The sequence below is a fragment of the Anser anser genome (assembly GCF_964211835.1).
Source record: "Anser anser genome assembly, chromosome: 2".
In the NCBI taxonomy this organism is placed as follows: domain Eukaryota; kingdom Metazoa; phylum Chordata; class Aves; order Anseriformes; family Anatidae; genus Anser; species Anser anser.
Genome location: NC_139721.1, coordinates 19,824,848 through 19,852,749, shown reverse-complemented (window position 1 = coordinate 19,852,749; position 27,902 = coordinate 19,824,848). Strand labels below are relative to the sequence as shown.

Sequence of the window (27,902 nt, the reverse complement as noted above, 5' to 3'; positions counted from 1 at the left end):
AGAGTGACTTGCTTGGAAACCTTTTTTTAGTATGTTTAGATATGGCCATGTACTTTCAGTATTCCATGTCCAATTTGATATATGTCACAACTTGAGCCTGCCTGTGATTTTGGCTCTCTCAGACATGTTTATCTTGAGTGGATTAATCTATTTTCTTAACATTGCGTTCTTTCATAAGGTCTAATAAAAAATTTGCTTTGACCTAGATTTCTTGCAAATTGTAGTTTAATATGAATGAGAAAGTTTTTGTTTGTTTGCTTTAAATTGCAGTTTAATTGTCAGATGAAGTATTGTGTCACTCTTCCATAAGTGGATCTTGAAAGTAGGTAATTTAGAGTTGGCTAGCCTTTTGTGAGCAAATTCTTCCAGTATTTAATATTCGTGTCATATTAGAGAGGATCAACCTGGAGTATTCTTGGAGGGAATAGTTTCTTCTGCTGTTGTTAGATTAGTCTTGAGCCCTTGTTTTCTAATTACCAAAAGAAACCCATAGACATAACTTCATATAGGGGAAGAAAACGAGGAAAAAATTCATGGTCGAGATAAGGCAAAAAAGACAAGTTCCTCAGCAGCATCTTAGAGGTGGTTTAGTGAGTTGCAGTTTTTCATTTTATGTTTTATTTTGGTTCAAAATACATTTAGAAGAAAAATATGTTTAGAAGAAGAAAAGATAAGGTAATGCCATTTTTTCAAAAAGAATGAACTCTCCATACCCTTAGCCTTTCCTCACATTTGGCTGCTACAAAATACATTAGTGTGGTCAGAGGCATGTAGAAGTAAATAAAAATGTAATAATTATAAAAACTTTATGAGAGACAAAATCTGATACTCAGTAGACATGCTTTCTTTCATCCCAGGCTCAATGGGAGATGATTCAGAGTTCTGCTGTATGGTCTTTCTCTTTTCCAGAGGTTGTCCATTCTTTTTTTCTTTGTGCTTCTGGGAGATTGCAGTTTATGGCAGGGATGCCTGCTGGCAGGGGCCTCTGGGAGAATATGCGGGTGAAAAGCACATTCGTGCCGCTGTGTGGTTACAGAGTATGTGCAGGTACCATTGCTTGCCGTCTGGACCATTTTGGTCTCTTAGAGCTCATCTTTCTTTCTTCTTTCTCTTGTAGCTCATCTTTCAAACATAACCAAAGCCAAGGTCCATATGCACTGATTTTTTTCTCTTTTTTTTTTTCTTTGTGTTCATTATTATTATTACCTTTCTTTTTCTTTTTCTTTTTCTTTTTCTTTTTCTTTTTCTTTTTCTTTTTCTTTTTCTTTTTCTTTTTCTTTTTCTTTTTCTTTTTCTTTTTCTTTTTCTTTTTCTTTTTCTTTTTCTTTTTCTTTTTCTTTTTCTTTTTCTTTTTCTTTTTCTTTTTCTTTTTCTTTTTCTTTTTCTTTTTCTTTTTCTTTTTCTTTTTCTTTTTCTTTTTCTTTTTCTTTTTCTTTTTCTTTTTCTTCTTCTTTTTCTTTTTCTTCTTCTTTTTCTTTTTCTTCTTCTTCTTCTTCTTCTTCTTCTTCTTCTTCTTCTTCTTCTTCTTCTCTTCCTCTTCCTCTTCCTCTTCCTCTTCCTCTTCCTCTTCCTCTTCCTCTTCCTCTTCCTCTTCCTCTTCCTCTTCCTCTTCCTCTTCCTTTTCCTTTTCCTTTTCCTTTTCCTTTTCCTTTTCCCTTTCCCTTTCCCTTTCCCTTTCCTTTTTTTCTTCTTCTTCTTTTTCTTCTTCTTTTTTTTACCCCTTAGGGACAAGGTAGGAAATGTGTTTTGTCGTAAACCAGCATGACTTGAACAATGCTGGTTTGCATTCTGCAACCCAGGGACATACTAAGGGCTTAGAAAGAATAACTTGTATTTAGCTTATTCAAAACCAAAATAAGTAAATTAACAGGTTTTCTCAATTTATATATGTGTGGATACTGAGCATTTAATTTCTGTCATTTTCTGCCCCCTTAATTTTAAGGCAAGGTGCAGAGCAGCATTTGGCACAAAACGGAGTTTGTGATGGAAGCAAACATACATCCAATAGTAGTTACTGCCACTGCTTCCTGAAAGAGACGTTTCAGGCTCAGTGCAATACCCCATGGTAGGGTGATGGAAGAAGCAGTCCAGGCAAACCACTGGTCTTGCTGTATCTTGTTACATTCATTGAGTCATGAGCCACTTACAGGGAAATTCGCCATAAAATCAACTAACCTGTATACTTTGGTGCATTTAGGCATTTAAACACGAGGGTTCAATTCAGTTAATTCACTACTGGACAAAGGGTCCAGCATAGGTAAAAGTGTAAATTCACGATGAAATGTATTAACTATCTTTTCAACCTTTTGAAACCCATTTTACCAGCAGATGAGATTGTAAGTGATATATCTGGATAGTTGGATTGTGATTCCTGTATACTTTGTTTAGCAATATTGTGGACATTTTACTGTAAATTCAGGAAATAAGCAGAAAACCTTTTCTTAAACTTACACTGTCAAAACCAGGGAGACATTTGTATTCTTTGGGCATGCTTTAGCTCTGTCAGAATGATAAACAGAAACTCCACGTTAATCTGACTTAGTAAGGAGCTTTCAGGATCGCAAGTTAGCAGATTCGTAATCTGACTGTTTGTAAACAGATACGGTCATTGACCTTGTTTTTTGCGGATGTGCTTCATCACTATAGCTTTAGAAGAGCATAATACATTTTCCCCATTACCTAAATTACACAAAAATGGAAAACAGATCTTTCTGCCATACATTTTTCAAATAACTTCATTATGCGCTAGCTGACTATCTACTGCTGTTTTCATGTTCTTATGCAATGCTTTTAATCCTGTGTGATCGACGTCCTTTAAGAATTAGAACATCCAGTTTTTCACTGTTCTTATTTTCATGGACACATAGTAAACGCACACTTGTGCTGCTTAGAAACTCCTGTTATTCATAAATTGATTAATAGCAAGCTGCATTTGAGGGCTCCCCTGCTGGAACTGTTGTCTTTTTAATATTTTCTATCCTTGTTTTTATTATGCAAAATAAATTGTGTTCATCATTTAGCTGGCTAAGAAAAGATGAACACAAAACTCTTAAATTTTACCTCTTTAACGTGCTGAATGTTAATTGGGTTTCTCATTAGAAACTGCCTTGAGAGGCAATAAGACTATAGTATAATTGCTTGAAAGCAAAACATCTGCAAGACTGAAGAAACATCAAGTGGGTTTGTTTTCTAATAAGGTACTTGAAAAGAATTAGAATGATTAATATTTTACATGCCATGGCAGTAATATTTTTCAATCCAGTGGCTTGAATCTTCAATTTCTCACACAAAAAGCACCAAATAGAAATTGTGGACTATCTCAGAACTGGGAATACTTGAGACTTCTCCTCCTTTGAAGTCCACTCATACACTTTTTCCTTTCTGATATTAAGCTGGCAAAAAAAAAAAAAAAAGAAAAAAAATGTGCCATGTTGAGTAATACAAATCGCATTTTTTCAAGAAAATAAGGCCAGATTTCACAGACTACATCTTTTTGCATTTTCCTAGACCTAGTTTCATGCCCTGTCAGCCCTGACTGTACTTGTGTCAACAGCGTTACACTCCATCAGTGCCGTGATGGTATTCCTGTTACATTTTGTACTGAAAGTTAGATGCCTGGGGGTGTTTTCATATTTCATGCCCATTCAGGGTACCAACACTCGATCTGTGTGTTGTGGCTGCAAAGCGAGGCTGTGCTGGCAGCTGTGGCTGCTCTGCAGCAGCTTGTTTTCCTTTGATATGGCCTTTTGATAAAAAAAAAAAAGTCAAATCCAGAAACAAGTAGTTAGTCATTGTTTACCTCCCAGAATTTCTGGCTGCAACCAGTTTCCAACACTTATAGAGAAGAAATCTGTTTGTACTCTTTTTTTTTTTTTTTTTTTTTTTTTTTAACCAAAAGTAAACCTTTCTGCAGAGGCTAAGTAGCAGATGGCTGGGCAATCTTTTCATCTTTATCTCAACAAATTTTAGCTGACTTTATATACATCGTGCTTTCTTTTTTCCTAGTTTCTACACAGAGATTCTTAGCTAAGTCATCCAATGTAGGGAATTAAGAATTTAAAGAAGGGGGGAGCATATTTTCCAGTCTAGAGATTATTGAAGTAGACTATTGAGTTATCTCATTGCAGTTTATTTGCAGGTCCACCCAATGTCATATAACACTTAAGTCACTGACAAATGACAGGCTCCAGTCTGGGTCTGTACCTTGAGTAAACTTTACCATAATCCCACTAAAATTTCAAGTTTGTGAATTCTCCCAAAGTCTTTCAGGAGCCAACATATTTTTTTCATGCTTTATGGACTCCTCCAACTTCCCAAAGTCTTGATGTTGGGAGGGTTTCACCACTGCAAAGGTGGCATGCAGGATGTCATATCCTGGCATATTGCTTCGTGAAACCAGTGGACTGATACCCTGCAAATAGTAGCTGGTGGCTCTGTGTGAAGCTGAAGGTTGTCCCCGCTTACCTGCTGTCTTGGCCACATGCATAGAATCACAGAATCATTAAGGTTGGAAAAGCCCTCCAAGATCACCTGGTCCAACCATCCCCCTACCACCAATGTCACCCACAAAACCATGTCTCTAAGTACGACGTCCAACCTCTCCTTGAACAGCCCCACCTGGCAGCAGCGTCACCCAGCTTCACCAGAAGAGCTGACTGGGACTTTTGGAGTGCAACCACCAAGAAGGCATTTTGGATCTTGCTGTCAGGTGCGTCAGTCACTCACTGAATCTGCCCTTACTCAGTGGGGCTCAGTGGCAGTGCTGCTGTGTAATTCACACCGAATAGCATCTTAGTGCTTTGAAGTGGATGAAACTACTTGTAAAAGTAAGAACAAATTAGTGAGTTGTTTCAAAATCTCATTCAACATAGTCTGAGACAGATGTCATGATTAACTGGAAAACAAGCATGTTGCAGACCACTGCCTTTTTAACATACCCATGACGCCGTAGTGTTTCTGCTGGAAAATTTGCAGTCAGTTCCAATATGGCTTTAAATTCTCTGCTGCTGCCCACTATTCATAGGCAACCTTTGGATCCGAATGACCCTTTTTCTTTACGAAATCATTGGATGTAAACCTTTTTGTTGTCTTTTATTTTTCTGTACTCATCTAGCAGCAGTGACTACCTAACAGTATATGTAACAGTAGTGATTATCACTGATTATAGTTCAGCTTCACCGTCCATTTTAAATAAATTAAAGTAAAACAGAAGGTCAGTGACAGCAATAACTGGCCTGCCAATACTGTATGGAACTGGGAAATAGTTTGCAGTGTGTTTTTCCCTCTGGGGGAAATCAGATGCCATAAAAGCCATTTTCGGAGAGATGTGTAGAAGAGAGGTAAGCAAATAGTGACCAAATAAAAAAATATGGTGGGAAGAAACTGTTTTTGGTTCACTGAATGTGCATGACACAGAATGACTTTTTTTTTTTTTACCAAGACATTCTGCTTTTATCCGTTCTGCTGCTGCTGCTGTAAACACTCACTTCCAGTCACCTCTCCCTAAAACACTTTTGCATTTTTAGGCATTATCTTACATGTCATCTCTCGATTACGTACTGCCTTCCCTGCTGAGAACCTATTACAACATGGTAGACAATAAAGACTGCCCACTGTGATGACTGCTGGCTACCCAAGGGCAATGACATCCTTCCTGACTTCACTTCTGGGTTGCTGACTGTGCCTCCCAGGAGACCTACATGGAAGATCTTAATAATAAATTGATTCTCTTTTTTTTTTTTTTTTTTTACTTGCTCTCAGCTTGTGGAATAAATAAAAAACCCTAAATAAAGATGAAGTGTTATACTTTATTAATAGTTATGTACAAAGTTACAGCTAACACAATTCATTTTGCTAAAAGGTAAAAAGGACTGTTTGCAAATGTGGATGAGTGGGGGAAAAATGTTTGTATATTCTTCCCTCTTCAGGTTGGTGATTTTTCCTATGGCTTCAGAAAAAAATGTTTTAGTATGTAACTTGTTCACAGCTGCTTCAAGATGCTCATAAATCCAAGCTGATCAAGACTTCTCATTGATCAGACTTTGATTTCCTGTCACAGGCAAAATAAATCCCAGAATACTGTGTTTAGCTTCTTATAGGAGTATTCTTTTCATGTATTTTGGTAACTACAGCGGTACAGCAGTTAGCAGTTAGCAGTTCTTGATAAAGCTGGAATTTCAAAGTATTTCTAAAGGTATGTTTGTTTCTGTTTTAGTTGTCTGGTGCTTGACTTTTGTTTTTCACATTTAGTTGTTGATTTGTCTTCATTTTTTTTTTCCTGGTGTCTTTAATTTAGTGACAAACCATAGCATCAATTTGTTTCTAATTCTAAATATTTTGCAACATTCTCTTTGTGATGGTTCAGACCATAGATCTTCTCTTGCAGCTTTGACAAAAAGATTTTCTGTCCTGTGGAGATTTGCTGATGTATCATACCAATAGCTGCCAAAAGGCATCTCTCTGTCTCCTGTATTGTGTCTCAGAAGAGGACCAATTTCCTCATCTGATTTTGGCTAGTAAAATGCTCTTTTCTTCTGGCGAGAAAAATTATGAGAATTTTGACATTGTTGAAGTGAAAAAATGTAAACAAATTACATACCTTAAAATTAAATTAAAACTTCCTTCAGTGTCTTTTCACTGATTAGAACTTTTGTAGTCTCCTTGCCGTGGTGCTGTAACCACTGCCAGGAACAGACGTGTCAGCTTTGGTGAGTCACAGATCCTTCATTTAAGCGGTAGACAGGCTCAAGCATTTATATTAAGATCTGTAATTCCCACATTTGTCTTTCTGCTGGGAGGAGTTAGAGAACATGCATAATTTTCTTGGAGCATAAAATACCAAAACCAAATGCCAAAGTTTCAAATGTGAAAATAATTTGCTTATTATGTTACTAATAAATCATTCAGTTCAAGAAGTCTTAGGAGCTGTTGATTCAAACAGCACGTATGGTCTGAGAGATATTTTTGTATGCTAAAGGGATCGTATTAGTACTCAGATTTAACTGGTGTCTAATATTCTATCTCACTAATCAGTAAAATCATTACTAAAATTTCTTCTGACTTACTAACACAAACTTTTACATTACCAAATCTGTTCTCCTGCTTTTTTTTTTTTTAGCTATAACTTTTTTTTTTTTTTTTTTTTTTTTTCGCCCGGTAGCTTTCTTTGTTAGCTGTCCTGGTGGGGAAATGAGGGAAAGTTCTTTGGGACAGGTTGAAGTGGTTCCTGTTCTTGCTGTTGAGTGAGTCAGATCCTGTCTGTGGAGAAGAAAATGAGATGAACGCTCAAAAATAGGGAAGGAAAAGAACAGTGAGAAATGAAATGCATCATCTGTTCCTCGTAGGGACGCCTACAGGGCTGCCAAAGAAAGGTAAGTATGACAAAGGTGCCAGTTCAGACCTTGGCAAACCTGGATCAGCTCAGGACTGTGCAAGACCTTGCTTTTAGCTGCCTGTCTGGTCAAAGGCTACAGTGCTGTGTTGCAAAGGATGAGGACCTGGCTATCTAGGTCTGTCTTTTTTTTTTTTTTTTTTTTTTTAAGTAAATTGAAAGCTAAAGGTTAATGAAGAGAGAAAGGAAAAAGAGTTTTGTGAAGGAAAAACTTAAGTTTTGCATTCTAGGTGATTTTCAGAGCCTGAAGATTTAAGAGACAGCAAAATTATTTCAATCTCTCATTCTCTGACTTGGTTTATTCCTACCATCTCTTAGCCTGAGGGCAGCAAAGGTATAACAACAGTGCAGAATAACCTGTACTGCTGTAAGACAGTGAGCATGATGGACAGTGAGCATGATGATGGTGCTAAAATATGATCAATTCAGGCTGCCTCTTCTAGCTTTAATGTCAAAGATCCTTCCACCCCACAGATGATTGATAGACTAGGTATTTTATAATTTTAAATTATTAGTCAAACCTTAATTTGTATGAACTTATTGATGTTTACACTGAAAACGATAGGAAACTGGCTAAAGCAATCACAAAACACATTAGTAAATTCTTTTTGAGAATTCTTATATATTGTTGAATTTCCAGAAATTACAAAACACAAGGCAGGGAGTGATGAGCTATGTAGGAACTATAGAGAAAGAAATATCTGAGAGACGAACAGCAAAGTAAATGTTAGCCACTGATGCCGACTACTGAGGAGGAAAAAAAGGGAATATTAAACTGGGATATAGAACCAGGATTGGCACATGTAACATAAAAAAAAAAATTAAAAAAATCCTATTTTGCTTAGTTCTGCATGGAATACTATCTCTGGTTTTGGCCATCCACCTTTTAATACAGGAGGAAAGACAATCGGAATCCAAGAAAACATGAACTCTAGGAAAAATCAGATCCTAAGGGGATGTTTAACCTAGAAAAGAAACAGATGACTTGGGAACAGTGCTTGAGTCGTAAAAATGCTGTTGGGAGAAAGAGGGTGAAGAAATGTTCTCTGTACCTGCTGGGAAAGCAACAAGAGCAATGAGCTTAAGTTGTGGCAAAGACTATTGTTTTCAGGAAAAGGATTTCAGATGTTTAGGATAGCAAAACTATATTGCTATTACATAATTACTATATTATATAATATTATGTTGTCATGTTGTACAGCCTCCATCGTTTGAGGTTTTTCAGAATAGGTCTATCAAGCAGCCTTAAACTGTCGAGCACAACATCTATGCAAGTTTTTAGTTCGGGGACAATCATCTTCTTTCTTTTTAGTTTTTGCTGATTTTTAATTTAATGGGGCTTCTGAGAGTTCTGTGAAAGTCGAAATCATTCTGTAACAGTTATTGACTTCCAGCGAATCCTCTTCTGCTTGGAAAGGAAAACAGTAGAACTTGGTGTACTGGTCTGTCGAAGTTGAAAGTCACAATGTGACTGCAGCCCTCAGCCTTCAGAACAGGACTGGTGGGAGGGAAGCTGAGGAAAAATCACCTTTAGGGGCCACAGACACGTATAACCCTTTTCAGTTATGATGAGACCCCTTGGTTTCAGCTGTACATGGTGGGATGAAAGCTGGGTACAATATTTTCAAGTCTTGTGCCAAGAAATGAAACACTTCAGTTATTTACAAAAATTGAAGTGTGACCTTTGATTTAAAAGAACTCTTCACCAGTTCTTACAGATCTTGCCCAAAAGGTTTAGGAGTGACAGAGCCTATAGACTGCAGCACTCGGATCAGATTCCAGCTGAGAACTTCACTGTGTAGTCAGCTTTCATCTTGTAAAGGAGCAGGGTTGGAAAACATGGTAACAACTGACACTAATATATAAAAATTGTGAAAGGAAAACAAGGGATTGTAAATATTATATATTGTCATTTTTGTATTTATGGCTTTCAAAAGGTAAGAGGAGAAACATTAATGCCATTAAATGAATGGCAGTGGGACAACCATGGTGTTTACGAATGAAAGGGTTTTTTTGTATTGATAATTCAGGAATGAATAGGAAGCCAAGCCAGCTGATTAGGTGAGACTAGTAAATGAACTGTCTGGAAAGACGCATTTGTAATACAGTCAGGAAAATCTGCATTATTGTATCTTGGGCTACATTCTTCTGCAGGCTAATGACTAAGCATAACTGGCCTTCACATTGTACCGAATGAATGTCATTCTTTTTATTTTCCTCCTTTTGGATATCACAGACTAGCTTAAGTAAAATTGCTCGAGTGACAGTTTAATAAGAAATACTTATATTAAAATTACTATTTTATATCCTTCTGTATAGTCAAGTGACATCTTTAATTTTTGATACAAGTAATTATAAAGGTAAATCATAGTTAAAATGAAAATCAGGGTTGTAGCACTAGTTTAAAAGTTGAAGCATGAAAAGCAGAATTTCCATATATTTAAGGTAAATCCATTACTGCTGTTTTCTGTAGTATCTGTGAGAAGGTAGAAAAAAATTAATACACCTCTTTTTATTGTGATAGTTAATAAACTCATGTTCTTGATATATTCTGCTTTGTCTGCCCAGGTCGTACTCCCTTTTGAATTAGTCCAGCTAACTACAGCCAAAGCTCATCTCCATTTTTTCATCCTCCAAAGGTTTCTATTTTTGTTTTGGCTGATTAGAAACTCAGGTCTGTATAATTCTGTTCCCTGTTTCCTGGCAGTAGTTGATCACATTTAGATGGTATTAGTTTACTCTGAAGAGAAAAAACTTTTCTCTTTCAGTGATTGTGAAATACTGAGTTGGGCTTGAAGTACCACTGCATTCCATCATAGTGAAAAAAAGAATAGGAAAGATAACAGTTCTGTTTTGGTCCCAGGAATTGTTTCATCTTTGCTTCTCTATCTCTTGCCTGTGGAATTACGTGCGATTCCTGCACACCTCTGCTGCTGTAATTTGTATAACTATGTTATATTTTGTCTGCAGCATTAGCAAATGATATATAGAAATCTGATAGCGTCTCAAATGGCTTGTAATCAGGCAGAAGCAAGACTGTTTCCTAAACTTCTGATTTTACTAAATTTTTTGTCTGTGGGACATACAATCTGAGAGATGACTTCTGTGCAGATTAAGACCTGCATTCAGAATGCCCTTTGGAACTAATTTTACGTAAGGTACAAACATTTCTTAAAGGTTTTAAATGATCTTTCATAATCATTTGAGAAGCTATGACCCGGATGTTGTCTTTGGCTCTAAGTCTGCTTAAGAAACCACAGTTCTGGAGTTCACAGCTTGTGCCAGTGCAACCTGCAGTGTAATGTACATCACTGAAATGATCGGGGTTATTAAAAAACTCTAAAGTAAATACTTTTATTTTTGTGGCAGGGGCTGGCTCGGGAGAGACAGGTCTTAATCTGAATCATTTCAGCTTTCTGGTAGTGTAATGCTGCTATATGCTGTTGCGTTTGTGCAACTAAAGGGACACCAAACTGAGGGAAAGCAGTTAAAAACCAAGATGGACCTAAAGAGAATAGGACCTCATTTGCCTCTAGAGCAAATTCCTCATCAAGCTGTATCTGAAAGCAGCAGCCTGCCTGCTGCAAGTGATGTTGGTTTCTTCAGCTTTAAGGAACATTGAGGTCATGATCTCTCACGTCTGTCTGGGATATTCTTGATTTTTTGGGGTAGATAAATAGCACCATCTTCACATCTCATAGCAGGTGCAAATGAACCATTGCATTTAACATTTGTGTCTCAGCAGATTCAATTTAATCATTAATGTTCATTGACTGTAGGTGAGCTTTTGGAAAGTTTTTCTTCTACCCTATTAAGTTGTTTTTCATTCTGATTATTTTTAACTTCTGTGGGCTTTATAACTCTTTGTGAATAAAGAAGAAATAATGAAATCCTGGTCAGTCCTGCTTACCCTATGTGAGTCTTCTCTGCATGCATGCTGTTTTCTGTTCATAGGCACATTCACTTCTTAATTAAAAATAAATAATTGATAATCCAGCAAGTGTGCCTAGAGACGGAGAAACAGACGTTTTTCCTCCTCAGATTTTTGAGGAATTCGGATTTTAAGATGATCTAGACGATAAAGAGTAATGTCTCATTATCCTGAAATCATAGGAAAGGAAGCTGTGTACTATCTTTAAGGTGAAGGAGGGCTAAATGTGCGGGAGAAATGTTTGTTTTTATCTGCCTTATTTAAAAATCACTACATTCCTTTAGCGTGCTCACAGACAACATGCTAGGAATTTTTTTCTCTCCTACTAGAGTAGTTAGGATTTGCCTTGAATTACCTGCAGACAAAGGTGGATGATCTAATGGAGAATGAGTGATAGAGCACAGATACATCGCAGCATTGTATAGACTATGCTGATTTTGAGCTACCTTTAGCTAAGAAATGAAAAAGATGAGTATATGGTATTATATACAGTGTAGGAAAGGAAGAGAAAAAAATGAAATGCATTATACTGTCAGACTTAGGGGATTGTATTGTTATTTTAAAGAATGAAAGATGGGGGTTTAAAAACAAAGGATGAAAGAAAAATTACCTGATGAGATCACCCGAACTGTCACTGAGATGAAGAGGCAAACTAGTAATTCTTCTTTGTTTTCCTTGTCTTAAGACCAGAAATGTTTAACATCATTTTGGAAGAAGGAAACCTCTGTCATGGAAACTGTATGATTCAAGTGCAAAGCATACAGCAGTCATAATTTAATTAATTTGTAAAGAAAAAACTGGAAGTGTAAGAAGATTAAATTAACAGGATTACAAATGTAATCTTAACAGACAATAGTATTAGATCTTTGGCAACTATATGATTGCTGTAGCAGACTCTTGACAGGTGAAATAATCACCATAGTCAAATATAAGCAGTTAATTTATATATGTCTGAAATCCATTCCCTTGAGATATCCATAGAAACATGTTAATTCAAAAAAATACAGAATTAATACTTCTGAATGGCCGTAATGTTGGTTGCCCTCGTGATTTATGATAGGCAAAATGAATTATTTCTTAAACTCTTTATAGTGAACTGACCTTTGATCGACAACAGAAGGCAGTTGGGTTTATTTCACATAGCATAAGAATTGCTGCTGAAGATTCATTTCAATTTCAAATAAATAGACCTTTATGTTAGTAACTTTGTCTCCATTTGAATAGGACTTCATTTTATTGGCTCATTTATTTTCATTTATAATTTAGTTGCCTAAGGAGCCACTAATGAATTAGCTACAAAAGCTGTCAAACTAAAACTTTGAATTTTAAAGCATGCTTTCTTCAAGTGTTAAAATTACACACATACACAGAGTGAATTAATGCCTTGCCTGTTTGGTAAAGATTTGATGAAATTATTTGATTTCATTTTGAAATGGTTGATTGTGCAGTAAAGGCTGAGGAAGTGATCTGAGACAGAGCTTCATAGAACTTAAGGCAAGAAGCAATCAATCTCATGCTTTGTATCCACAGACCATTACATTTCTTCTGGTTAACCCTGTATGGTCTTAGTGTCTTTGGCTAGATATAGCTTGTGTTTTTTGAAGGACAGCTTCTGGGGAGATGTTGTGATCTTACATAAGTGTCCATTTACACTGCAAATGACTACTTGCTGTAGAAGCATTTCTCACAGTGCTTTGTTCCTTTTTTTTTTTTTTACACTGATGTACTTGAAAATTCAGGTGACACTTTCTTGACTTATATGTTCTTAGATACATCTGCATATCACCCAGATCCTTTACTCTGAGCAGTTAGACTCTTAGATTAAAATAATCTATACTGTTTCTTAAGTGTCAAAGAGGGCAAGAATCTGCAGGAGAAAGCCACTTCCAAGACAGAGGACGGGAGAAAAACACTGAACCACCTGTTCTCCTGTTCTTCAGTGTTTTTTCTCTCTCTCTCTCTTTCTCTCTCTCTCTCTCTCTCTCTCTCTTTCTCTCTCTCTCTCCCTCTCTCTCTCTCTTTCTTTCACACCTTTTGATATCTCTGGGGGTGTGGTGATTTTATCAAAATGTTTTTTTAGGAAAAAAAATACAAAGTATGGAATTTAAGCCTGATACTATGTTGCTGAGACACACTGAATACTAAGGCTGCATGGTTTTGATCTTTGATGTCGTTGGGTGGAATTACACAAAAAGCCCCATATGTACAGGACAGTATATATGGAAGTACAGTTTAATAAAATAAATGTTTTAGTGGAGGATTTAGCTGAGAACAGGAAAGTGTATGGGTAGTACTGTAATCTTTCAGATGGGACTATCAACACAGAGGCATTGTATTTGGTAAATATTGTATGGGCACTTTGATATATATCTACTTATGAAGTTTAAATAATGTTAAAGGGCCTTAGATTCTTTTACATTATTAGTAACTTTTTAAAAAAAAGGTGATTATAATTAGTAACTGGTAACCATCAGTAACTGTTTTTCTACTGATTGCTTTGTGGCAAGGATAGAATTAAGAATATTTCCAGCTAACTTGATGCTTTGCTTGTTTGTTGATTTATTTCTCAGCAGTCCTTTTCCAGATATACCCTGAATTAAGTGACTGCCAAATCTTACTTAGAATTTTTCTTTGCATTTTGCTGGAACCGTAATACTTATATTGAGCCATCACATAGCCTTTAATGTAGCAGTATATCAAAGCTTTCCTGAAGTGCAGAAATTGTTTCATACCCATTAGCTCTCATTGCCACTTCATCATACAGGAATTTAAGCATGACCTGTTCTGCGTAAATCCATGCTCGTTTTCACTTGCCTAAGTATTGAACCAGAGTTCTCTCTGTCTCTCTCTTTTTTTTCTTTTTTTTTTAATATTTTTCTTCTCCATCCTTTTGCATCTACAAAAATTCTGTAGAACTGTGATGGTCCTAATAAACTTCTTTTATTATCTAGGTAACCCCAATACTATAGACATAGGAGTCACTGCCTTTCCATTCTTTGTTATTTTTTTTTTAACTGATAAAATTCTATGCAACTTCAAGGTCTTTTCCCTTTATGTGCAGTTATTTTTAAGTCAAAGGTAACAATTCTTGGAATCTTCCTTGGATTCAGTTACCATTTTGCAACTCAGTAATTCCCATTTCCTATGGAAGATGTTTTGTTCTGTTTTTACTTTTCAAATTTTACTGTGCCTTTTATTTCTCAGGTCATGCCTCACATACTTACTTTCTTCTCCAAGCTTTCAATATCCTTCAACTCATCTAAATCATGTTTATATTTTGATATATTTTGTTCCTGTTTGCTGCTTTCAGTCTTGTATATAAATATACAGGATTTAGTCTCTTCTGAGAATAATTAATATGGTTGTTTTTGTAACTTTTCTTTTTCAGAAAAGAATCTAAGTGTTCTCCTCATGATATTTCCTTAAAAATAGTCAGCAGTCATCCTGTCGTCATACTTGTACCTGCATCTTAGTTTAATTATTCCAACTTCAGCCATCATCGCCTTCCTTTTTTTTTTTTTTTTTTTTCTTTTCTGTCTTTATACATGGACTCATGGGTTCACAGGATAATTCCTCTCAAAGCAGGGTCAGTGGTGAGATCAGGCCAGGTTGCTCAGGACTTCATTCAGAAAGGTTTTGAGAACCTCGATGGAGCGTGGCTGCACAACCTCAGTGGGCAAAGCGGCCCACTGCTCAACTGTGCTCGTGGTAAAAAGCATCTTATTTCTGTTCATACTTATTGTCTCTCATCCTCCCACCAAGCACCACTGTGAAGAACCTGGTTGCATCTTCCCAAAGATGTCCAAAATTGGACAAATCAAATGTCCAAAGTCCGAATTAATGTTTTGTTTACTGTATTCAGTAACTGTATCAGTCTTGCTTTCCAAAAAGGAGATAGTTGTGCCTCAAGGAAAAGGAAGGTGATGCTGCCAGCAGTGTGTCTGCTGAGATAGGTGCCAACACATCCAACACCTTGCTCTTCTGACTTTTGTATGAGTCACCTTCAAGGGAGGATACTTTATCTGCTCAGCAATTTTATACCTGTTGGTTTTCTTCGAATAGCTTGTCCTGTTTTCTGAGAAACTTCAGTGCCTTATGTCGTCACTAACATTATTTATATCCAAGAAGAGCCAGAAGGCGTCAGAGCCCTTCAGTTAAAGTTCTTATCAGCACAGAAGCACTGCTAATTTCTAATGTAACGTGCTTAAAATATAAGAAATACTTGTGAATGGTGCTCTTTTCTGGAAATAGAGATTATCATCAAATGATTGAATAAACTGGGGAGAAAATATTAAGTGCCAAAGCTCCATTGACGTTCCTGGGATCATAAGTGATTGTGTCCTATTTTCGTATGGGACCCGGACTTCCAGGTATTGACCTAATTACTACTGAAAATTAAATTAAGGAACCTGAACTTTTCTGCTTCTAAGAGAAAAGGAACCCCTGACTAAACTCTCTGTAGTGCACTTACAGACGTAGGCTCTACGTTGTATAAGCAGCTATCTAAATGACTTGAGATAATTGTGTGCACTAGGGCAGAGGTTGAGTTGCAGTCCTTAATCTCAGCCATATTCAGTCTCTGAGGTATATATCTCACAGGCTAGCTAGGATTGTAAATAGGGAACCGGAATGTGATTTCCCAAGGCCTGCAGAGAATGCACACGCCATCGATTTTTCAATTGGAGTTGGCCACTTGGCTTTCTTTGGGGCTTTTGAAACGCCCAATCAAGACAGCTAACTTCAAGCATGTGTTTGTTGTGCTCTCAATGTTAAGTGACTGATGGTAGCAAATGGCAAGGGGGAGAACTGCATGGGAAGGAAAATGTACTTCAGGCTGATGATGCTCATGCCACTAACCCAGCTGTAAGGCTGTGATTCTGAAATGAGGGCATGGAAAGGAAGAGGGAGGTTCACTTCATCTCTTCTTTGCAGCTGTACAAGTGAATAATGAGCCACACCAATTTAAAACAAAAATCCAAAGAAAAAAAGAAAAAGGCTTTAAGGGCAATTGATAAAATTGATAAGTTGAGATAAAAATGTCACTGTCCAAATCCATAATGAAATACGATGCTTTTAAAATACCACTTTGTATCCTGGAGATAACAAAATATTTTACCTGATGTCATTCTTTCTGGTGTGACATAGAGCTGTAAAGTCCGCTTCAGCATCTTATAAACTTAGGACAGAATTTGTAGCCAAAAATCCTCCTGCCAGTCAAGATCATGTAATCACAGCTTCGTTCTGATTAACAAAATATTTGTATTTAGATTGCACATTTACATTTAAAAAATCAGCTAAGCTAGGGTAGAACTTTTTATTTTGCAAGTTACAGAATCGTGCTTTGAATTACATATTCGGGAGTAGGGCAGAAAGGTGTCAGTGTCATCAAAATGATGTGCTGTGACCCTACTGGGACTCCAGGTAAATGGTGGGATAGCCCTCAGGGTGGGCATAGGACACGGGCTGGAGATAAGGTGGGCAGGTCGGGAGGAGGCATTGTGATCTGTGGGAAGGAGCTCAAACAGAAGAACAAAAAGGAAGGTCACACAGTGGAAGTGGGGGCAGGCTGCTTGGGAGGAATATGAGGTATGTGGGAACACGTAGCAACACAGGAAAGCTAGTGCTCAGCTGGAATTGAAACTAGCAGAGGAGGTTAAGGGCAAGAAGAAAGGTTTCTGTAAGTACATCAGCAGCAGAAGGGAAGGCAAGGAGAGCGTGGGCCCATCGCTCAGTGTGGCCATATGGAAAAAAAGCTGAAGTATTCAATGCCTTTTTTGCCTCAGATTTCAGTGCAGAGAATTGTCCTCAGGCCTCCCAGCTCCCTTGGCCTTCTAGCAGAGTCTGTGGGAGGCAAGCAGTATCTGCAGGAGAGGAAGACAGCAAGGGATCATGTAACCCACTTGAATGTACATAAGTGCATGGGACCAGATGGGATGTGTTTGAGGTTGCTCCCTCGTCTTGGACAAGTCATGGCAGCTGGGGGAAAACAGCAAACATCACACCCAGTTAGCAAATGGTGTGGCCCCTTGGGGTTCAGTACTGATACCGATACTGCTTGGTGTCTTAATGACATCAGTGAGGGGACAGAGTGCAATCTCAGCGAGTTTGTGGGCAGTGGGCAGCTGGGCAGCAGTGGGCTGGAGGCAGTGCTGCTACCTAGGGACCTGGGAGAAATAGGCTGACAGAAACATCACAAAAGTTCAGCAAAAGCAAATGCAAGGTCTTACCTGTGGGATGGAAGAACCCTTTGTAACAGGATGGGCTGGGAGCTGACTGCCTGCGAGGCAGTGCTGCAGAAAGGGATCGGTGAGTCCTGGGGAACAGCAATTTGAGCATGAGCCAGCAGCGTGCCACTGCAGCAAAGAAAGTGACCTGCATCCCTCAGCTGCGTGAGTAAGAGTGCAGGCAGCAGGTCAGGGAAATGATCCTTCCTCTCTATATGGCATTTACAAGACTAATTATGCAGTACTGTGTCCAGTTCTGGGCTCCCCACTACAGGAAGGATGTCGACATATGGAGACCAAACAAGGTGGTCAGGGGCTGCAGCACACGGCATACAAGGTGAGGCTGAGAGAGCCTTACGAAGAGATGGCAAAGAGACCGCAGTGCTATGACCAAATGCCTGGGTGGTGGATACAGAGGAGATGGAGCCAGACTTGAATGTTCACAGTGACAGGATAAGAGGCATTGAACACAAGTTGCAATATGGAATATTCTCGTTAGGTATTAGCAAAAATGTTTATACAGTGATAATGGTGAAGTACCGGAACTTATTTCCCAGAGAGGTCATGGAGGTATTCAGGACTCAGCTGGAAATATCCCTGAGCAACCTGATGTGATTAGACATGATCTGAGCTGAGGGCTGGATAGGCAGTTCCTTCCAACCTGAATTATTCTTTTAGTCTATAATATTATAATGTTTTAAAATTTGTATATATATATAAAAGTTGGAAATTCTTTTTGTTCAAATAATAGGATTTCTTGAAATTCATACTCATCCCACTCCAGGAAATTTCTTATTCATATTAATGGTTTCTTTCTGGAAAAAAAAAAAAAAAAAAGAAAAGAAAAAAGTGACTGATTTACTAAGATAGTCATTCAACAAACTAAGTACCAAAATGCAATTTAGATGTAAATTTATATGTCCATGTTCAGACCAGCAATTCATGATGGCCTTGCTTAGCTGATTTAAGGCACCTGAATTTCACTCAGGCAGATGAATTCCCCTTTCAGAGACATCGGCTTTTAGATGTTGCTCTATGAAATAGCACTATACCTAAGTCATTTGTTCAGTAACTGCCCTAACAGCCAGGTTTAAGCCATACCAGTAGGAGTTGTTCTTGGGTTTCTTAACCTTTATCTTTTTGTTTTGTTATTAATATTTACATTGTTTTGTGTTTGTTTTACTAATCTATTTTTATGTTTCTGTAAAATTGCCAGGTATTCTATGAAGCTGCACTGGAAGGTATTTACTAATGTTCAGGATTTTAAAATCAAGGTCCTGAATTGAATGGTCTAAAAATCTCTTTCTTCCCACCCAGGTCAACAGAAACAGCCTGTGCAGAGAAGTGAATTCATAAATGTGAATCACGCTTCCCCCCCATCATGTTTGGCACCAGGAGGTCAGTTCTTACCTTCATTATGCTTTTCATCTCCAAGACAATAGTATAGCCGATGGGACTCTAACCTTAAAATTTACCTGTTCTAAATGTATTGTTATACAAAATACGTGAGCTGGATGTATATTTTTTTCTATTACATTGGTAGGTTTTTCTTTGCTGTACAAATCTGGTCTGCTTTAATTGGCAAGTATGTGACATAAAGGCCATGTAGCACAGAGGCAAGCAGCACCCCCGTGCCATTATGGGTCACAGCAAGACTGCCAAAGAAGACACTGTGCTAGTGCTGGAGGGCATCCCTCCTGTTTTCTGGGTAGAGAAATAATACTGGGATCACAAAGTACTGGTTTCAGATACATTATTTTCTGCTGTTTTCAGGAGTCCATACCGAGTACAAGGTAACTTCCATCTCTTATTCAGCGTGATTTCGTGTCATATCCCAAATGTCTCAAAAATCAACAGTTTTGAATCTGCACTGTCTACCTCCTGCACTCTTTGAGTGCTTCTTTTAAGCCTCAGGTGGTGTATTTCTGCTCCTGTATCCATAAGCGGACAGCATGACCTTGCTTTCTGCATGGTTCCTGCAGCCCAAGCTGTGGTGGCACCCTGAGCCACCTTTCTAAGTTATCATTTTCTGCACCCATGGGTCTTCCACAGGCGAGTCCAATTTTTCCACAGAACAGACATACTGTTGGTCATCCACCCTCTGTGCGAACTCCCTGATTTCTATGCTTGTTGGAAGGCTTTTAGTTTTTTTGTACAAGCTTATTTGTATTTCTGCTGGTGAAGGGCTTTGACATTTGTGCCCCTGTAGCATGGCAGCCTAGTGAAACCTGTGCAGCAGCAGAGTACCTTTCATCTTGTACCCACAGAAATAGCTCACCTTTTCTGAACTGTTGGAAAGAGGGGAGGCTGGCTTGCTGCTAAGAAGCAGCATGTATGAAGTAGCATCCTGCATGCCTGTGGGAATTAGGGGTGGCGAAGAGGAGCTTGGTTTTCTGAGGCTTCAGCTCCCACTCCAGCTTCAGAGTGAGCTGCAGCCCTGCCTGAGTCCGGGCCCTAGCAGAGGGCTGCCTGGGACATCTGGTCCCCTGCGTTCCTGCGAGCATGGGCACTGCTGCTCACAAAGCAGCAAATACAACCTGCTAACTTCATAGAATATCCCAAGTTGGAAGGGACCCACAAGGATCATCGAGTCCAACTCCTGGCTCCACACAGGGCTACCCAAAAATCAGTGCACTTGTCTGAGAGTGTTGTACAAATGTTTCTTGAACTCTGGCAGGTTCGGTGCTGTGACCACTGCCCTGGGGAGCCTGTCCCAGTGCTCGACCACCCTCTGGGTGCAGAACCTTTCCCTAACCCCCAGCCTGACCCTCCCCTGTCCCAGCTCCATGCCGTTCCCTCGGGTCCTGTCGCTGTTCCCAGAGAGCAGAGCTCAGCGCCTGTCCCTTAGTCTTAGGACACATCTCTATAAAGGACCCTGAAAATTGGGCAAAACAGAACTGGAAATTAGGGGAAAATACATATGGGAAGCAAGAGTATCCTTTCTTGGTATTTCTTAAAAGGACTGTATGTTTGCAGTACCTCACCTTTAAAGCTTCTGTCAGGTCAAGCCTGATCTCCACACACGATCCAAACCTTGCTCAAAACTTAGTGCAACACAGGCTAAGGACAAAATTAGGAGATGGTGACAGAAACAGGGGGAGCAAATTCGGTGTTCACTGTGCAGCGTTCCTGTGCCAAACTAGATACACAAGTAGACCCTGATTTCATCACCACTTCAGTCTCCTTCCAAACACCGGGAGCTCCTTCCAGCTACGCAGCTCCTAGGTTCACACATACCTTAGCTAGTGCTGTTAGAGACAACGTACACATTAGTCTTCCAGAAGAGAAGTAACAGTTTCAAAGCGTAAAGCCTTATTTCCCTTCTGTCTGAAGTGGTACTGACTTCTGGTTCTGGATTCTGTTACCTTGAATATGATCTGCAAATAAAAGATATTTTTAGGGTAACTTCAGGAAAGGGCAACTTTGATCTTATTTGGGTGAATACAGAGTATGTTGTTTTGGGGGTATCTGGTGTTTGAGGTAATTTGCTGAGGGTACAGTAACAGAATTGTGAACTTCCCACTTGGAGATTTCTGCTTTTGATTGTTTGACGCTGCAGAGTATTAACTCTCAAGTTAACCAAAGACATTCTGCTAAGTGAAATAAATTATATTATAGTTGAGATGGCTTAGTTATTTTTGCCACTGTTTAATACTGACCTATAATCATAGAATCATTAAGGTTGGAAAAGACCTCTAAGATATGTGGTCCAACTGTCCCCCTACCACCAGTATTGCCCACTAAACCATGTCCCAAAGTACCACATCTACCCTTTCTTTAAACACCTCCAGGAACGGTGACTCCACCACTTCCATGGGCAACGTGTTCCAATATATAAGAACTCCTTCAGAACCAATCTAATTATTTTTTTTTTCTCTCACAATTTTTTCTTAATTGTCTCTGTCTCTCAGCATTATAAGGAAATGGCAGAAGGAAGAATTGTCTAATTGGTAGCCTTGAAATTTGATTATTTATTTTTTCTCCCAGATTGAATCCTGATTACTATGCAAATAAAAATTCCTCTTATAGAATAATACAAAAAATGCAAAATTCCATCTCATGTCTGCAAACAAGAGTTTTTATGACCTGGGAAACAGAAGTTCTCTGCCTGTTTACTGTTCTATGTTTTGCTACTTCTCACTTTACCCAGACTGTTTTGAACCACTTATGATAAATAAGGGGTTTCCTGCTTCCAGGAGTGAAAAAGACAGAGCAGATTCCATAATAATAGGCTCCTACGTGCTAACTGGGAAATTATGTCAAATAGTCTTGAGATTGGTATCGTATTTTTATTAGGCAGTAATTGAGTACTTATCAGATATTTTGTTCTCAGAATCGCAGTGCACTTTGAATTTATTTTTCATAGATGACTGTTAATTATGAATAAGAAGATCTTGAGTTTTCATTGATCACTTTTAAAGGTTATAAGTTCATGCAAACAGACTGCCCAAAATTATTCAGAATTTTTGAAAATCTTGGTTTAATATATTAATTCTCTTCCAAAAGAGAAAGTGTCTTTACTTGGAAACATCATTAAGAACTAAGCTATTTTTGTAGGAAAAAATGATTGAAGTTTTATTTTCTTCTAAAATAAATTTTGAATTAGTTCTCATAATACACCGCCAATTATAATCTTTACTAAACATTTAACAAAACCACATCACTGACTCAAAGATTGAACTATCTCCTGCCACCAAGTTGTTTGAAGTTGTCAGGGGTATTGTAGTAGCTTAGGTCCCTTTTATTTTTACCTTTTTATGATTTTACATGTAACTTTATATTTAGTTAGTAGACCTTGTTGAACTGACTGAATAGTGAAGTTGATAAAAGTAACTGTCCTATCAGAACAACTTTGCTAAAATTTGTGTGAGGAAGATATTTCTCAACTGCTTCGTAAGAAGCTGTGTTGTCAAAGTGAACTGATGGTGCCAACTGAGAGGTGCATTCCTCTTGATTTCAGTTTAATTTGAGATCCGATCCCATGCTTTTAAATGCTGAACTGTTGTGATTTTCCTGTGTTGTTTTATATTCTGCTCTCGTCTTTTTCTCTATTGTGGTAATTTTTCTCTAATTAATTATATCTGCAATAGTCACCAGCATGGAAATAGCAGAGGTCAATATGCATACTAGTGAGTTTCTGATGTAATATATTATTAATGTTGTGTACTCATTTCAGCCTTGCAAGAGCGACTGCCAATACCACTGTCTTCCTGTGGAAGGGAAAAGTATGTAAAGGGCTCTAGGGAAGGTATTTTTATTTTGTAGGAACCTACCTTACGTGTGACAGAAATGAAATTTGCTCTGCAAAGAGATAGGCCCCAAATTATCACACGCTCAGGATTTGCAGTAGACATTGGCTAACTGTCAACCTAAAACTGGCATCATGATTTTCAGGGGTACTGTAACCTATGGTTATACACATTCTTCAGTTTGGAAACCTTATTCTGATGCCCTACCAAAAGGCTATGTTTACATATGGTTTCTAAGTTTCTGTCCATGTTTTTCGATTGGCAGTAGTCTTAGACCATTCCTGTGTTTGTTCTGATACCTTTGGCAGGTTCTAAAACACGGCAGTGGATGGCCAGATAACTCTGGCCATTTCTGGACAGGGTTTGTGCCAAAGAGTAGGTGTCAGCCAGTACATTTCTTTGGGATTTTTAAGTGTACAGAAGTAATTATCCGGTTTGGCCTAAATTCACATGGTACTCACTATGCCCTTTTTATTTTTAATTGGAAGTGACGTTACTTGAGTAAAGCTATAGCATGCTTTACTTCTTCTGCTCTGTTAGAGAATTAACTTTGTTACTGCTAAAATTTGTTACAGAAGTGGATTGCAAATATCTGTTGACATGGACTCTCTTTAAGTTTACTACCATTTCCCAAATATCAACCTCCAATGTTTTGCACTGTTTTATTGCTTCGAGGCTTGGAGGCTGAATAATGGGAAATGATAAGGCAGCTGAGGGACTTAGTTTCTAATTTAACCAGAGCAAATGCAGTCTAGTATACAGATATATGTAGGGCAACAGAATGTGAGACACCCTATATTTACTGTTTCTTTGTTCTCAAGTTTTATCTCTTTTGCACATCTAGCCATCGTATCTAGCCTGTGCTATGCTTAACATTTATTAATGTTTATTATGCTTACTATATCACATAACACTTCAGTAACTCAAGCCTTCAGTGCATATATATATATGGCTTCTCCGCTGCAGAATTCATCCTTCCAGCATGGAGTGCTTCTCTCTCTTCCGTTAGCACACAGCTTCTCTCAGCAGCATTTGTTCTGGTTGGGGATAAACAAGAAGGAGCAGAAATCGAACTGAGCGGGTTTATCCCGTTATGAATGGTTGCTTGCTTACATCAAATAGTGTCAGGAAGATTTTTCTTCTTCACCTGCAGTGTTCACACTGACCCAGTGCCAACTGATCCAGGATGTAAGTGGCCAAATTGTATTTCTTGACATCTTTGTATGTTTGTAGCTCCAGAACTTAACCATAAGCAGTGTTTCCTCTTTCAAGTCTTCCATCTGCTTAGTTTTCTTCTCTCCATTGGATTTATTATTTGACACATGCTACTTTCTCTAATCGCTTTCTGTTCTGTTTCCTGTTTTCTGTCTCTACCTTGTCTGAGCATCTGCTGTGCTTCTTCTGCCTCTTGCACTCAGTTCACACACTTGGACTAATTTCACCAGGATTCTTAATGTTCTCCATGTGAGTCCATACAGGACTTGGGTCTCTGTAACGTGGTACCTGCTTTAAACATGCAGTTCTTGAAAACGTGTACTTTGTTAGCTTTCCTTTAGTCTCACTTCTCTGAACTGAGTTTCAATCTTATCTGTTTTCTATGATAATCATGAAACTAAAACCCAAAGTACCAATGTTTAGGTAGTGAAGTATTCAGATGACAAAAATTTGATTTACAATGGATCCACAAAAATATGTCAGAAGAGTTTATACAAGTATGTGGTAGGCTGAAGTCAGCCAACCACCTGCACAGATACTTGTTCATTCCACTTTCCCATTGTATGAGGAGAAGATGAGAAGAAAGATGAGAAGACTCGAGGACTGAGATAAAGACAGGTTAACAAATGAAGCAAAAGTATGCACAAGAAATTCATTCACTTCTTCCCACTGGCAGGCAGATGTTTACCACTTTCTGGAAAGCATGGCCTCAGCATATTACTTTGGAAGACAAATTCCATAACCATGAGTGTCCCCACTTCCTTCTCCTTTCCATTGCCTTTTATTGCTGAGCACAGCATTACTTGGGTTTGGAGTATCCCTTTGGTCAGTTTGGGTCAACTGTCCTGGCTGTGTCCTCTTGGTTCCTTGCTCACCTCCAGGCTATTTGCTGGGGTGGGAAGGGTGGAGTGAGAAAAAGAGAAAGCCTTGATGCTGTGCAAGCACTGTTCAGCAACAACCAAAACATTGATGAGTGTTTTAACAGTGTTTTAATCACAAATCCAAAAGACAGCACCATACAGACTGCTGTGAAGAAAATAAATTCTATCCCAGCCAAACCCAGTACAATGTAAAAAGTTCAGTCAGTGTTCATGGAGCTTAAATTCCAACAAAAGCTTTCATTTCCTATATGTACAAATAAAATCACCAAAAAAAAAAAAAAGCTATTTTGAGCATCTTTTAAAGTTAAAAAGCTGCAACCCTAATTATAAAATGTTTATGAATATTTGGATATAATCTGTTTTACCAATGAAAATACAAAAGAAGATTAAGTCAGTTTAATCTTAAATAGTTAACTTTTTCTCAGTTATATTTTTACAGAAGTCTGTTATCATAAGACTTTGCCTTGCCTTGTCTGGAGCCTTTCAAAGACATATACGTGTGTTAGCCAACCGACTTCACGTGTATCTTTTTGCCACAGTAAATCATCTTCATTTCTACATTGATTTTATGCAGTAGCTGTAATACTTAGAATTATTTAATTCTCCTGTTGAATTTCTTTGATATATTTTGGAGTTTTTGTGAGAGTGTCTGATTACTGCCTGCATATTCTATAATTACAGGATTACACTTGCACTTCAGTTATAATGTTAATATTATGAGTTTATTCTTCAAAAGTGGCTGACACTTGAAATTACAAGTGAACCTACCATCTCAGTAACTGATTTTTTTGCCCTTTTTTTACTGGAATGCCAGCGCGCTTATTCACTTCTCCAGTGAAGTGAATTAATGCAATTCTCCTGCAATTAATTTGTGAGCAAAACTGCAGACACCTTTCTTGTGATTTCAGTTCTCTTATGCTTTTAGAGATTTAGGAGGCAAAGAGGTTCTGAGCAAGACCTTTAAGACGTAGTATATGTGGCTGGGCACTTCAGTGTACAGGGATGTACCGTTATACCCATTATACCTCAGTTTATTGTACCTCTCCTGAAGAGCCAAACCTTGGCATTTATAAAGTTAGTGGAATTCTGTTGCTCTTGTAAAAGTAAGGATTTCACTTGAATTTTCTAAAAAATGCTATACAAAGTGTATGTATGTATAACTCTAAGATACTCTTTGAATTAAATAACCACAAGGAAAGAGGTGCTTATGCCCCCATTCAGTCCTTTCCTTGCACAGGAAAGCAAGAAGATATTTCTCACATAAATTTTTTTCTCATGCTCAGGTTTTACAGTGAACTTGGGCCTCTTTGCCCTTCAGATATTTCCAGCTCTTGCTGTCTTTCTAGTCTTAGTAGAACTGCTCCTCTTAGATTCTGGCTGTAAAAATAACTGTAGGATTTCTCTCATTTTCAGGAAATGAAATCTGTAGGTTAGAAGATTATCAGTGCTGCTGTGCATGAAACCTAGTCTCAATTTAAAGCCACTCATGTTTAATTTCAACTTAAATGTGAAAGCTACACATACGATCATCAGCACCTAAGAGAGATAAAGGGCATCATCTAGACTCTGCTGTATTTTTCACATGTAGGAGTAGCTACACTGGTAGTTAAGACTGCTTCTTCTCTCAGGTGGTGTTTGCCAGATATCTATGTGAAGCCTTCCATTAGTTTTCCAAAGCAAAACTGGTACAACATAATGTTGTCTTACAGACTTTTTTCAAATGGTCCTGGCAATTATACAATTTCTTAGATGTTTCCCTTTCTTCGGATGTCTTTTCCCTGCCTATAATCATAACACTGTATCAGAAGCTTTTGCTTTTTTCCCTGTATCTTTATTTGCTAACAAAAATCCAGACGTCCTGATAAAAACCAAACCTCATTTCATAATGTGATATGTCTACATCCTGCTTGTACGTATAAAGCCCTGGGGTTAAATTTTCAAAGTGGTGAATAGTGGATATCCGCACAAATCCTTTTGTCTGCTAATGGGATTTGTTCATGCTGCTCCCTGACACCTTTTTAAATGCTCGTATTGGTGATTTATTTTATTATGGTGTTCTATAAGCCACTTGGTAAAGCATGCTCTCATCCTGTGTTCAGCAACACGGACCAGTCCGAGGGAACAGGACCAGCTAAGTGGCTGTGTCTGCTCTGTGTTGCTGCAGATAGTGCTCATAGGTTGTTGGCTCCGTATTTATGTGGTCATAAATTGCCTATTTTGCTGACACTATAAAGTAAATGAAGGAAAGCATCAGCACTGCTGGCTTTCTGGCAGAAAGCCTAAGAGCGACTTGGTATCCTCGTGTGTCTAGCTAATACCACTTCGATGGAAAGTTTTAATTAAGTGCATGTCTCTGCATGCAGAGTAGAAATCAAAGGCACTTGGGAAAAAGAAAGTGTATCTGCTCCAGACTCATTGAGGAGTAATTTGGTGAGAGCACTAAATAACTTTCAATTAATTGGAAAATATTTTCTTAAATTTTGCCAGAAAGTATACGAAAATCAGTCTGAAGGGAAGACTATAAAATTAGTCTGTTGATCTAATCCATTCGCTCCATACTTGTTGGAAGGTGTCATGGTAATACAGGTCAGAGGTAGGGATTGTGAAACTAATCTGATATGGTGGATTTCATTAGATCCCTAATTGCAATTATCAGAAGAACACTGGAAGCTGGCTTACCGAAGGTAATTATTTTTCATTTGTAATTTCTGTAACGATTTCCAAATTTAAAATATCCAAATATTCAATGTTAATACATATATCATTTTTTATAGCAAATCTTCTATAACTAGGTAGCTAGTTTAAAATTCCAGCTGTTAAAATTAAATTTATTAGATGGAAAATTTAGCTCTGTTTCCTGGTTTCCTGGTTACAGGGAAGCAAATTCACTAATTTCTCTTCAGACTGTCCAGAAGGATAGCTCTTTATGAAAAGAACAATGCTGAAGAGTGGGGATTATTCATTTACCAATAGATATGCTGCATGATTAATTCTGGATAATGCTTGGTGTAT

The 27,902-nt window shown here is 38.0% G+C and overlaps 1 protein-coding gene across 9 annotated transcripts in view; it reads left to right on the top strand.

Annotated features, from left to right (window-relative positions):
- Positions 1–27,902, top strand: part of OXR1 (oxidation resistance 1) — a 272,879-nt gene that overhangs the window by 17,708 nt on the left and 227,269 nt on the right. For 8 of the 9 annotated variants that reach the window (XR_014580607.1, XM_083826444.1, XM_083826456.1 and 5 more), the window contains exon 2: positions 18,863–18,943. The exons of the other annotated variant lie outside the window; for it this stretch is intronic. Coding sequence is in view for 2 of the 8 variants with exons in the window: in XM_083826441.1 (XP_083682567.1) it covers positions 18,927–18,943 (17 nt within the window). In the remaining 6 variants the exon portion in view is untranslated. The remainder of the gene's footprint in view (positions 1–18,862; positions 18,944–27,902) is intronic. 9 annotated transcript variants of the gene reach the window in all.